At 38.2% G+C, this 14501-nt stretch overlaps 1 protein-coding gene across 8 annotated transcripts in view; it reads left to right on the top strand.

Annotated features, from left to right (window-relative positions):
* The first annotated feature begins 2921 nt into the window (after positions 1-2921).
* Positions 2922-14501, top strand: part of gria1b (glutamate receptor, ionotropic, AMPA 1b) — a 205540-nt gene continuing 193960 nt past the window's right edge. For 4 of the 8 annotated variants that reach the window (XR_014090911.1, XM_081615709.1, XM_017308531.2 and 1 more), the window contains exons 1-2: positions 2922-3272; positions 10930-11064. Coding sequence is in view for 6 of the 8 variants with exons in the window: in XM_081615709.1 (XP_081471835.1) it covers positions 3155-3272; positions 10930-11064 (253 nt within the window). In the remaining 2 variants the exon portion in view is untranslated. The remainder of the gene's footprint in view (positions 3273-10929; positions 11065-14501) is intronic. The other 4 variants (XM_081615707.1, XM_008428690.3, XM_008428691.3 and 1 more) reach the window with 2 other exon arrangements.

The raw sequence follows: 14501 nt of genomic DNA, 5'->3' as shown, positions 1-14501 counted from the left end.
AAGTCGGTCCTCTAGCTCCGGCATTCTGCACGTTTTAGTTCTCTCCCTGCTGGTAGCAACAACCTTTTCAGCTTGTCAATGTTCCTTAGGTCTCTAACGAGCCATCATTTGATCCAGGTGCGTTAAACCAGGGAGAGACTAAAACATGCAGGATGCCGGGGAACCAGGACGCACTTTGGGCTCCACTGGGCTAAAACATGAAGCTAAATAAAATGAAAAGCAAAACAAACCCAAAAACCCAGTGTCCTGACAGATGTCTGATTATATAATTGTTTACTTTAATCACATAAAATGTTTATTTAAAAATATAATCTTTCATCACGTGTATGTTTATTACCTGAAATATTTTAAATATCAAATTTTTACTTTAAATGTGATCAATTTCTTCACCTGTTTACATGCAACTGGAAGTGTGTTAATCAAATGTTTTATGAATGTTTACCACATGAAATTATTGAATGAGAGAAAACGGCCACTTCCAACTGTACACATATTTCTGCAGCCTTGCTGATCTCCTCTCCTGGCGTTTCCTCCTCAGCCTCTCCAACTTGCTCATCTACAGTCTCTTGCGGTATTATTTATCTCTTCTGGGGTAAATAATGAAAACAGTCTCAGTAACTTGTTGATGGTTTTGCTGCATCGCCTCTTTAATTGACGCCCATGTCGGTCCGACGTTGTGCCGTTGACCTCAGTGACCCATATTCAGCGCTGGACCCCAGTCAGGATTGAGACGTCGGTTTGCCTTTAAGAGGACATATCAGAACACATCAGTATTAAAGCTGTAAATTTGATAATGTTAACTGAAAGAGTTAAGTTATAGTTTAATTCTATAAAGAATCTACAAATTGGTTGAGATTGTGTTTATATTGGAATGAATGAAATGTAACATGTGTTTAAAGATAGACATTTTACTACAAGTTTGAGTAACGGGTAAAATTATTGACAATTGAATTTAAAATATAAAAAATTAACGTTAGTTTGTCTGAAATACATTGTTAAGTGAAAGTCTGAGGCTTTAAGAAACTTGTTAAACGTAAATGGCTACTACAAACTGATGATTGTGAACAAATTAAAAAGGAAAAACCTTAAATTAGAGGTTTTGAGATGTGGTTTACATTAAAGATGGTTTTTATTTTAGAGAAATAAGATAGAACGCCGCTGAAGTTAACAAAAGAAAAAAGAAAAAACACATGAAAAGTAAACCTGTAATTAAAGAGACGTCTATGCTGAAAGTTCCTCTAAAAGCAGTAAAGCTTTGTGTTCACCTGAAGTACCCATTGATCCCCCCACACACTTTATTTGAAGCTAATGTGATTGTAACACCTGGGCAATGCCACGTGTAAAAAGGGGACGAAGGGGAAATGGTGAGGTAATACTATATAACTACTAAATTCTTACATCATTTTTTTTTGTTATGGACCTTTGAAAAATCAAATACTGTTAGATGATGATTGATGTTTTCTTTAAATGGGTTGAAAAGTTGAAATTTTTTTAATTGAGTAAAAGCAGAAAAGAACCATCTAATAAATTAGTTAAGCTTTAATTAAGCAAATATAAAAAATACTAACACACTTGATTTAATACTGTAGAGGCCATTCCAGGTCAGTGAACTCATTGTCGTGTTCAACAGACCCGTCTGAGATGATTCACGCTTTATGACATGGCGTGTTGTCCTGCTGGAAGTATCCATCAGAAGATGGATACACTGTGGTCATAAAGGGATGGACATGGTCAGCAACAATACTCAGGTAGGCTGTGGCGTTGACACAATGCTCAGTTTGAACTGCAGCAGATTGTCTACATGCCTAAAGGCATAGAGTTGCTGCCATATGATTGGCTGACTCAACATTTGTGTTAAAGAGCACTTGGACAGGTGTACCTAATAAAGTGCATGAAAGGTGATCTCTTACAGTTTTTCTCTCTTGCTTTGGTGCACTACTCAAATTATCCTGAACATTTGCAGAACATCAAGTGGAATTTGTAAGAAAAGTGCATATCTGTGTCAATGAGCATGTCAGAATAACAAGTCCAGGTGTCATTGTGTGTGGATGAGAGTCAAATTGAGCTTCTACACTCTTAATTTCCAAATGAGATGAAAACTTTACATTCTCTGAAAGGGAGACTTTGGTTATTTGATTTTGATTCCTCTCAAGGCACCTTTTCCTGTCATACTTTTTGTTTCCACCCATCTTTCTATTAATATGCTTATAGAACTCTGTGAACAACCACCTTCTTTAGCAATGACCTTCTGCAGTCAGTTTAAAGACCACATGGTCAGTGACTGTCTTCTGGACATCAGAAACATTTGTGAATGTTGTTTTGAGTAAAGAAGATGAATGGAATGTGACACCAAAGTTTCCAAAATGTAACTTTTTTAATCTTAAATTTTTGAAATCCATAAATATTAAAATGACAAGATATAAAAGTTTTAAATACTGTATGTGTAAAAAAGAAATTGTCATATGAATTTCACTTTCTGATATTGGTGCTGAAAAAAATCAGATAGATCGATAGATAGATAGATAGATAGATAGATAGATAGATAGATAGATAGATAGATAGATAGATAGATAGATAGATAGATAGATAGATAGATAGATAGATAGATAGATAGATAGATAGATAGATAGATAGATAGATAGATAGATAGATAGACCTGTGCCTTCCAGACGCTGCTTAGTAAACAATATCTGCAACAAATGTAAAAAGAATCTGTTTAGAACAAAGGGTGTTGTCAGGGTTTCTATGCGGATTCTGTGAAAAATGCTGCTGGGTTGGTTTGTTGAGGAGCGTGTTTGACTTGAGGTGAAATATCTGGATCAAAGAAGGCAGAAAATTCATGATTTTCTCAGAGAGAGAGAGAGAGAGAGAGAGAGAGAGAGAGAGAGAGAGAGAGAGAGACTGGGAAGGGGAGGAGAGATGGTAGAGAAAGAGAGGAGGTGAGGAAACGCATCAAGCAGTCAGAGACTCACCGCCGACGCGGCAGCAAAGCGCTGCGCTCCAACTGTATGGATGTTAATGAGCCAGAGAAATAAAAGCAGTTGGAGCGGAAGGCGTGTGTGTCCGTGCTGCGGTGGATCCCTGCCGGCCACGGCGTGAATGGGATTACGCAGGTTGCTCCGGGTCCCCTGTCGGTGCTGCTGCTGCAGGAAACATGCGTCTGCAGAGTTTTCCGGCCCCCCCGCTGCTGCTGCTGCTGCTGCTGCTGCTGCTGCTGCAGCTGCTGACTGGGATCTGCAGCGGCACAAGTTTCCCAAGCAACATAAACATTGGTGAGTCGCAGCTCATTCCATCTATCTCAGGTCTCTTGAACTTCTTCATTTAAAAGACAAATGACATTTTCTCCTGCCTCTCGTTTGACACAAAAATAGCCCCGTTGTCATTACAACTTATGCAACCTTATTATCTTACATTATAAAGCAAAATGAGTTCAGAGCTCAGTGTTGCTGTCGTGACTTTCAGAGTCTTATTCATTATTTAGCTTTTGTGGTTTGAAGAATTTTACGCTCATTTACTTGCAACAAGCAGGTAACATTTCCAAAATTTAAAACATCGTCTCAGATGTTTTTCATTTCAAAGAATATCCTTCGGGTTTTCACAGTTGTTTTCTTCAAAATATAATCAGCAGCAAACTGTGATTCACTACCATAAAATAAGATTAATCTTACATAAATGTATGTCAATGTGTGAAAAATATGATAAATAAGGAAAACTGTAATTGGTATCAATTTTATAATTATCATTATTTCTTTGCAGTATTTTGTGTTTTCTAGAAATCTTTTTATAATAAACTAATTTATATTTGACTCAACTGTAATGAAGTCATATATAAATAGAAATGATTAAATATTCCATTAAACTGCCTTACATTACATTTGATGTAAAGTTGTACAGTACAGCTCAACCAAAGTTAAAACATAAGCAGAAATGGAATCCTGAGAAATTTTATCCTGATTTGTCCTCATAGAAATTGGAGATGGAGATGTGAATGGTTGACAGAGCTGAAGAATAATGAAACAGAAGTGATGTCAGGCAGTTACCAGAGCATCTGACAGACAGACAGTCTAAAAAGTGTAGCATAGCATAATCAAATGGGGTCTGAATTTTTCTTGAAGTAACATGCAGAGTTATCGCTACTGTGGCTGGAATTTAGTTGTTATCCCTTTCTGGTCAAGCCAGGATGGCTTCTACTGTCATCTCTCTGCAACAACACATCCATCCATCCATTTTCTTTCACCCTTGTCCCTCAGTGGGGTCAGGAGGGTTGCTGGTGCCTCTATGCCCCGCCTCTCGTTTCGGGCGAGAGGCGGGGTCACCCTGGACAGGTCACCAGTCTGTCGCAGGGCAACACAGAGACACACAGGACAAACAACCATGTGCGCACACACACACACACACACACACACACATTAATCTGACAGTCATGTTTCTGGACTGTGGGAGGAAACCGGAGTACCTGGAGAAAGCCCACCATGCACAGGGAGAACATGGAGACTCCATGCAGAAAGACCGGGGCCGGGAGTCAAACCCACAACCTTCTTGCTGCAAGGCAACAGCTCTACCAACTGCGCCACTGTGCAGCCCGCAACAACACAGCTTTTGTATTTACATATCCTTTATTTATCAAATTGACACATGATGACTAGTTATCATTTACAACTCTAACCTGGTCACTTACACAAGTCATGTAATACACCTAATATCTTATTCTGCAAGATAAGTTACTATCAGCACAAAATATTTGCCTCATCTGGCATGTTCAAGCAATTTGTAATTCTTGAAAATGCATTGGCAGTTACTTGACTACACTGCAAAACATTTGACCTGCTATTAGTTGTGTCTACTATCTTCCATTCTTCAAGTCAGTGAATTTAACATGTTTGAGTTTATGAAACATAAACTTACATAGTTGTGTTAATTTTTTATGAATTTGATCATACTTCCAAGAGTTGAATAAACTAGAGTTTTTAGGTTAGCACTTAAAAAAGAAACTGAAAGAAGAAAAAGACAGGAGTGGGAACTGTTTCCCCGTGAGCTTAGCAGCATGTTCTGGTATCCTGTGTGGAGTGAGATGGAAGTGTTACATTGATCTGATTCTTCTGTTATTAAGGCAAATGTTTGTTTTAATGCAACTGATAGTTTGCAAAGCTTGAGGATAATGTCCTGTTCACACTGTTTGTGAGCAGAATTTATTGCTATGTTTAATAAATTTCTTTATCACATCAGAAATTTTGTTCATGCAATTTGAAACAGAAATTTAAATGATTCAAAAGTAAAATAATAAGTTTTTTTAACTTGATGTTGTGAGTAAAAATAATAGACTAATATGGGTCTTTAAGTAGGTGAGGGCAGTTTGTTTTTTTCTTGCATATTGTGAAATAATTATTTGGTTTATTTTCAAGCGTTAAGTTAGAACTCACAATTCAAGATTAAATAACTTAAAAACAATCTTTAGACAACTTGTCTCTTGTTGTAAATCAACTTAATGAACTTTAATTTCTCAGTTAAAACCAAAAGAATTCTTTTTGTTAACTTAAATTACATTTTCAAAGCAGCAGGTGGACTTTCATTTTCAAGTTAAACCACCTTGAAATGTTTTACAGTGTAAATGCATTAGTCAGCATTAACTGAACTAGATGGAGGTTGAAGGTTGTACGTGTTCTAAATGCACTGGAATGATGCACCTTTGCCATTTTGTTGATTACAAATTTGTCTTCATTCAGTTGGAAGAAACTTGTTTCAATAAAGCATATTTTAATGGTTACCTTTAAGTTATAAAATGGCCTGCAAAATGACAACAGAGGATCAAATAAAAATAGACTGTTACCAAACAACAGATCTTTTTTTATTTATATCAAAAAATAAAACACTAAATAGTGTAGATGTTGGAGATCAAACAGGCTGTGTCACTTCTCTTGGCATCCAAGCAGCAATATGTGCTGTCTTTGAATTAAATGTCACTCTTTGGTCAGCAATAATGTCTGTCCACCAGTTTGTGTGGAGTTTCCATAGTAACCAGCCATTATACAGGCCAGTGAGTGCTGCTGTATGGTTGTGCACACTGTGCGTACCTTGAGATTTTCCTTTAAGTAAAAAAAAAACAACCTTTATTAGCTTTTTTATTATCTTCACCTTTCTACTATTAACCAAAATTATGGGAAAAAAAGTTTCTTTTGTCAAAACATTTTGTACGCAGCCCATGTCTGTGTGAGTCTATGGGGGTGGACACATGTACACCCTGAACATAAATGCTGTTGTTCAGTTCACGTTTGTTTCTTTGGTGGGTTGGCGTTTTTTCTGTAAGCTAAATGTGACTATGCAGTGAAGTTAGGTAAAAATAAAAAAAACAGACTTTTAAACCTTCCATAGTTTTAGGGTTGGGTTCAAACAACCCTTGTTATGTGAACCCAACTCACACGGAGCTTCACAAAGCTCCATGTGAAAAGTACACGGTCGCCGGTTTCACAGATTTTTTTGTGGTTCGCGAAATGAAGAGTTGACGGGTCACCAGGTTGGCATACCATGACATCTGACACACTCTTCCTGAGACAGTGGCAGGGTTAAACACTCAGTCTAGTCAAAACTTTGTGTGACATGCTGTGGGTTGGTTATGTGATTGTGCTCTTGTGGGTTAGGTGCTGTGTTTGTATTGTGCATATCCTCCAATAATATCCTGCAGGGACCTCTGCAGGATATTAGTAATGGTAGTATCTATTACTTTGATTACATGCACCATAGTATCAGGATCCACTATGCCCATTATTTAGTCATGTAGATGGAAGAATGTTAGTTGCTAACATCTGTGGAGATGGTCAAAAGCTAAAGTACAGTATCTTCCTTACAGATTCTGTGTTGTATCTGCAACTAAAGTTGACCAGGTTTGGAACAGTGGTGTAGTCGTTTCAGTCAGATCACTCCAAGTTCTGTCTAACTAGCTGTTTGCAGCTCAACAAGTCGTTCACATCCTCTAAAAATCATCAAAAGCCATCAATATTTAAAATAATAATGATAAAAAAACAAATGTGAATTATCTTTGTGTTCTGAAGATGCAGAACAGAGTTTTTCTAAGTCTGAGGCTGCATGATTGGCCTTCTTTATAAATGTATTTGGTAAATCCAGTCAGTTAGGATATTTATCTGTAATTTAGCTTTTCTATTACCTTTCAGTCATCTACCTGAAGACAAATGTTTGACTGCATTATTAATATATTAGAAATTATTATATTAGAAAGGACTTCAACGCTCACGTGGGCAATGACAGTGAGACCTGGAGGTGCGTAGTTGGGAGGAACGGCCCCCCAGATCTGAACCCAAGCGGTGTTCTGTTGTTGGACTTCTGTGCTCGTCACGGATTGTCCATCACGAACACCATGTTCAGGCATAAGGGCGTCCATATGTGCACTTGGCACCAGGACACCCTAGGCCACAGTTTGATGATTGACTCCGTCATCGTCTCATCAGATTTGCGGCCGCATGTCTTGGACACTCTGGTGAAGAGAGGTGCGGAGCTGTCCACTGACCACTACCTGGTGACGAATTGGCTCCGGTGGTGGGGGAGGAAGGCGGTCAGACCTGGCAGGCCCAAACGTGTAAGGATGTCTCCTGGACGCCTCCCTGGTGAGGTGTTCCAGGCACGTCCCACCGGGAGGAGGCCTCGGGGAAGACCCAGGACACGCTGGAGGGATTACGTCTCTCGGCTGGCCTGGGAACGCCTTGGGATTCCTGGGCCTCCCTTCTGAAGCTGCTGCCCCCGCAACCCGACCCCGGATAAGAGGAAGAAAATGGATGGATGCATGGAAACCATAGCAATATTACTTTTGAAATAACAAAAAGTAATACAGTATACTTTGTGTCATAATGTATTATTTAGGAGCTGATCTAATTAAGTTATTTAATCAGTAAAGAATTGTTATTCAGCTTAAAATGTTTTCAGATAAAATGGTTCCATCAAAGACACTAGTCAGTGTTCCAATTTCAAATGAGAATAAAAAAGCAAATTAAAGAAATTCAATATGATTATGACAGATTGAATTCTTAAGTAAACAGAATAGTTTCTCATCTTTTGTAAATTTTCTTTAATATAAACCTGATGGCAAAAATATATTAATATTTAATATATTTAATTAAATTGGGAACTCGTCAATATTGTCACAGATAATTTGAATAATTTAGTTTTTAGTAATTTTTACAATTGACAAAACTTTCACTCCTACAGTATATGTACACCTTCTGAATCCAGCTTCAGGGTATTTCCTCAGATTTCTTTTCCGCTCCCGTCAGATTGGTTGCTGTGGCTCCTGCAGCTGTGGTCTGCGGAGTGGATCATTATCATGACTCATCAAGCCAACCGGTTTGGACTCCCGCTGTAGTTTGCTCCCAGGTTTGATGCTGATGAGGCATCATGTTGAATTTTTTTCTGGAGTGAACCCCCTCCTGCAGTCTGAGCCTGAATACCAAACAGCTTTCAGCAGTTTTGGCTCTGGAACGTTGTTTTTTCTGCATGTTTTTCCTGAATTAGTTAGGCCTTCTGTCACAGCAGATGGACCACTTCCAGCCTTTTAGAACTTGGGTTCATTCATTACATACCATCACATGGTCTATCAGCATGTCCAAAGTTTGTTGCACATTTTGAAAGAAAGTGTTCTGTTCCTCTGATGTTTTATTCATTCATGGTTTAGTAATCCTAGGACATTCAGAAGTTTTATTCTGGATAACATGGATTTGATGTTTATTTTTCTCTTTGCAAAATTAAAAAGTATACTGTGTTTTAAAACACCTTAAACTTTTTACATTTTGTCACCTAAAAACCAATTCTGCTGTTATTTATTGATATTTTATGTGACAGAAAAAGTTCACAGTCAGTGTTGAATCAGGAGGAACTGTAGAGATCCACAGCAGAGGGAGGATGTGTCGATGTGACCACTTCTGCCAAACACAAATCTGACCTTATGACATGGATGAAAAAAAGAAATCTATTAAGTTTGCTATAAGCTACGGATGGTAATACAACAACAAGTATGAACTTTCTGAAGGTCAGGAAAAGCACAATGTGTAACTTTGCATAAGGTACTAAACACACTCTCTCTGACTTAAAGTAAAAAACACATCCAGCACTTTCCAACGCAGATTTAAAGTTGTAAAAGAGGTGGAGACCACAATTCCTTACGCTCAACAGTTTTGTACTAGCTTGTGTTGGTCTCATATATATATCAACTATTATTTTCCCTTGATGAAGTGATCTTGTTCACAAATTAGGGAAAAATGGAGTTGGAGATCAACAGATCTATTGGTGCAGTGTTTGCAGTAAAGCGAGTTCTGTGGTGGTGAAGAGAGAGCTGAGCCAAAAAGCGAAGCTCTTGATTTACCAGTCGATCTGAATTATAATTTCCTTCTGATCCTCCGGTCCAATGATTAAAACTTCTGTTTTGTCCTGGTTTAGCTGGAGGAAGTTCTGTGCCATCCGGGTCTTTATGTCTGAAATGCAATTAAAAAGTGCAGTGATTGGCCGGAGGTCATCCAGAGACAATGACGTGTATAACTGAGTGTCATCAGCATAACTGTGGAAAGTGATTCCATGGTTCCTGATGACTTCACCAAGCGGCAACATGTTCAAATTAAAAAGTAGAGGACCTAAAATAGAGCCTTAGCTATGGCGTCCCCCAAGGCAATCCTTAGCTTAATTTGTTTTTTTGTTTTGGAGCCTGAGAATTTCCCTCCTGGGTGGTACACTTGTTATTCACTTTTCATGTTTCTACTGAAATTTCAAATGTTATTGTTTGGTTTAAATATAAGACGTTTCAGTGGTGTCATCTGAAAAACAAAACCTTGCAGTGTTGTTGCTCAGAATAAAATTATAATGAAAACAGATCTCGTTTTGTTCCAGAGGACCAATAAGGTGCTGACCAGTAGGAGTTTAAGTGTTCACATTATTTCCATGAGACCCTGAAAACTATTATGAGAAGTAGGTGTGAGTGGCAGGCAAATGGTTGAAATAAGAGCCATGCCAAGAGGCTTTTAACAGCAATTACTGCCAAACACTGATCATTTTTAGCCACAATGATGAAGCCTGACTGAGGGATGAATCATGGAGCAAGAGGTCCCCTTTATTTATAAGTCAAAATTAGTTTTGTACAGTTTCAGAATTTAGGACTCAGGATTTTAGGACTCAACTGTTGGCCTCAGAATGGCAACTCTGAGGTCTGAAGTAATCTTGAAATCTCAAGAATTGGTTAGATTTTATACATAATTACAAAAGGCTATAGCATAACAAGCACCATGGTTCATGACATGTGTTACCATGACATTTTTGTTTAAAGGACTCATAGGACTTTAAAATACTAGTTCAGCTATCACACAGCCTGTTTTAAAGTTGAACATTTTGGAGCCACTGGCCCAAAGTAAAAAAAAAACATTTGAGTGGCAAAATGCTATATTATTAATAGTAACAGGAGACACACCCTTCAGAATTTTATCTTTCAAAAATTTGGAAAGCCAAATTCTATTTCTTTTTACTTTCACAAATATGCTGTACTTTCTGTCAGTCTGCTGCTGTAATTATCTTGAAAATTTGTTTTGAGAGGGACTGAAATAGGGAATACATTATTACTGGAACACCTTTAAGAAACAAGTCCTACAATAGATTGTGCATTTTTGATGCTCCTGTGGAGTCCTGAGATTTGACCCATTTTTATTCATTTTAAAGGCAGGATCTCACATCTCCTGCCTGTAAAATGCTGCTGCCCGACATACAAAGTACACCTTTTATACATATTTTTGTCTTTATGTAATTATAGAATTGTAGTACTCTTACTAGTGCTCTTTATCCCTGAAATGTGTAAAACATAACTAAGTGGTGTCCTAAAAACTGAAAATAGGGGAAATTTGCACTTTTTTTCCAAATCTTCTTACTATGTGTTTTCATATTGACTAGGAGGCCTTTTCCCCACTGGGTCCCATGAATACGAGGTGTTTCGTTTCGCCCTGGCACAACATCAGGATGTCCCCAAACTGGTGCCACAGGTGGACATGGTGGACATTGGGAGCAGTTTTGCCATGACCTATGCTTGTAAGTGAAAACACTAAAAACTGTGAGTGTGTGATAGAGGGAATATTTCAGATTGTCTTTGTGAACAAAAATACTACAGCCAGCATTCTTGGGGGGGAAGACTCTGGGAAGACACATTGACTTTGATTCTTCAGTAGCCTATTTCACTGAACAGTGTGTATCTGGGGTTGCTTATTGCATTTTGGTGCAAAGGTTTATTGTGGTCTGTTTATTTTGTTATTATATCCCAAAGCTCATGAAAAGACAGCCACATTAAACAAACTCAACTTTACTGAAAACAGACTAGTCCTAAAAAAGCACTGAAAGTCAAAAAGCCTTCAGCATCTGAAGAATATAAAATATTTAACACTAAAAAACAGACCTACAGAAAGTAAACACCTTTAAAATAAATAAGAATGAACAAGTGACTCTACAAACATCAGCTTGATTTAAAAATGTAACTTTTTAAACTAAAAGCTTTGCATTCCTAAATTAAACTTCTAAAACATGCCCTTTTTGAAACACGATTTTGCTCATTCTGAAATCAGACTCATCTAAAGTAGATTTTTTGACCTTTATTTTTATTAGCTGACAGGAAGAAAGGTAGAGAGATGCAGCAAATGTCCTGAGTTGGGCTGAGGACCAAGGGCAGCTGCATGACGGTCTTTAGCCTCTGTACATGATGCTCCTGGTTTCCTGCTGAGCCATGTGGCACCAAGCAAAATGGCCATTTGATCGAGGGCTGTTGTAAACAAATATTTTAGTAATCAAGTAATCTATCGATTATTCTTATGATTAATCGAGTAATCAGATAAATACATTTATAAAATGAAATATTGGTAAATCTGGCATAGCACCGGTGTTACTATCGGAGAGCAATGGCAGTCCAATTTTTCATATTTGAGTTTCCCTAGCAGTTACTTTTCTGTAGCTTAGAAAACTAACCTATAAGCTCATTTTCTAAGTTAACCTAAAGAAAAGTTATACAATGATCTGAAATTCTATTCAATTTAATAATAAAGAGGCAGACTCACAAATACGCTTATAAAAAATGTCTATAATTCAGATTTTAGTTTATGTATTCATCTGCAGGGAGTTTAATAGATTAATTCTCACCTTGCCGCATACGTGTCAAGCTTTGGGTTTGAGAATATGGGAAATGTCACCTGGAGTTGGGGGTCTGGAGTCCGGGGCAGTAAAAAAACTGCACAAACGAAAGACCCGGGAGGGCAATACGGAATATTTACAGGAAATACGGAAGTACAGCTGGAAAGAGGGAATTAAAAAAACGGTAGTTTCCCTGCCAAAACGGGAGACTTGACAGGTGTGCCTTGCCCAGCCATTTATATCTTTTTTGTCCTTGTTAACAACGGGATTTGACACCTTCGTTCATCACACTCAGAAACTCATCCACCAGCCGTACGATGCGCTCCACCTCCCGTTTGTTGAGACCGGGATGATCTGAAATTTATTGTGCGGTTTGTCCGTAAAGCTACACTTGCACTATAAGCATGAACTACTCAGCCGCCCGCCGTGTTCAGTCTATCTGCTTACATGTATAAATACTCCTGCAGCGCTCTTCCCGCCCTTCGCTTTAAACCAGCAGCTCCAGGATGAGAAAGGCTGCCGTACTTCAAGCATTGCGTCTGGTCCTCCAAAAACAATGAAAACCCAGCAATATCATCAATCAATAAAATCCCCAAGAGCCGAACTTGAATGCCGCTAACACTTAGCTTGCGTCAACAACTCAGAGGCAGAAGTCAGAGCTCCGCGCAACTCAAATAATGTTCCAGCCGGAACACAGCGCGCTAAATAATAATAAGATAAATTAATGAATCTTCGAGGCAGGTAAATTTTCCTCGAGGAATTTTAATAATCGAGGTCCTCGAATCATTCGAAGAATCGTTTCAGCCCTAATTTGATCACCAGCTTGCCATGGACTTTTTAGATGAAAAGATATAGCATATAGCATAGCATGACTGTGGCAACTCCGTGTGTTGCAGTGAATAGATAGTGTAGCTGTGGCAATGTCATCCATTAAATATACGGTAGTTAATCTCATGCAGCGCCATGCGTGTAAAACTGATGGGATGACCTATACTATTTGATCTGGCTGCTTGGAGGAAATCTTAAAGTTAAAAAAAAATGTTTTGAAAAAGAAAACAAAAGAAAACGAGCATGATGTCACATCAAATGCAACTTATGGTTGGAACACTGGATTCCACAACTTTGATCCCAGTTTACCTGTCATATTCACATTCAAACATAATAAAAGAGGAATACATCAATAAGATAAGATAAGATATTCCTTTATTAATCCCGCAGTGGGGAAATGAATGACAGCACTTGATATATCACTTAATCTGCTGCATTTGATGTTAGGCCCTTGTGTGTGTGAGGACTGAGGCAAATGATAGACGTTTTACATGTGTGGGGTCGGTTGGACCCCATTTCTACATACAAGGGTTAAGAGCGGCTTTATGTTTCTGAATACACAGTGGCCTCCATTCACTGTGCAAACCTGGTAAAGATAAGTAAAAATTTTGTGCATTTAAACGCAATTTGTGGAATTCATACCAACATAAATTAAAACACCTTGTACAAAAAAGATCACACAGGTTCCTTAAAGAAAACACGCCAAACTCGAGGCCTGGGGGCCAATCCATAGCTTTCTATCTAAAATGAGCAGATCATATTGATTATTAATCATTATTTCATCAGTATGTAGTTTTGATGTTGAATCGCTTGGATTCTGATCATTTTGGGTTTATTTTACAGGAATATTTTGTTTCATCTGCTGTGGCATCAGACACACTGAGTAACCTGTTAGAGGTTGATGCATTCTGCTGTCGTTTGCACTTCCATATCATGGATCAGCTCTTCAGACCTTTCTCCAGACTTTGTTAAGCAGGCTTGGGATTTGGGGAGGATTGGGGTAAATAGAGGCGTCTTAAAGAGTGCCGCCGACGGCAGTAAATGTGGACTAGAGGGAGCTGAGCGATAAATGGACTCGGGCTCTGGGGACTGATCGCTGGAGGAGGGTTAGAGAATAGTGGAAGTGTTTCTTGTTCTGTGGCCGAACAAAGAATTTAGAAAGCAGCCTTCTCACACCTGAAATGTGAGGCCATTCAGAGACTTTCAACTCATATTAGGAATAATTAAGTTGAAAAAAGTTAATCAAGAACTATATTTTTGTTAATTTAATTGAATTTCACATCTGTTACGCTCATATTTCTGTGAAAAGTCAGCATAAATAGCTTATTTGTTTGAAACATCACCAAGTTACATTTATAAACAGTTGAAAATTACAAATCCTTCCTTCAGCTGTGAGATGGGTACACTCTGCAGAAGCACAAATCTTTCCAAGTATTTTGGTCTAGTTTCTATTATTTGTACTAGAAACTAATCCTCAAATGTTATTTTGCTCAAGTAACATTTCAGCAAAATATAGGAGCTAA

Source organism: Poecilia reticulata, chromosome 14 (assembly GCF_904066995.2).
Source record: "Poecilia reticulata chromosome 14, P_reticulata-male-v2, whole genome shotgun sequence".
Classification (NCBI taxonomy): domain Eukaryota; kingdom Metazoa; phylum Chordata; class Actinopteri; order Cyprinodontiformes; family Poeciliidae; genus Poecilia; species Poecilia reticulata.
This window is presented reverse-complemented; position numbering and strand designations above follow the sequence as displayed.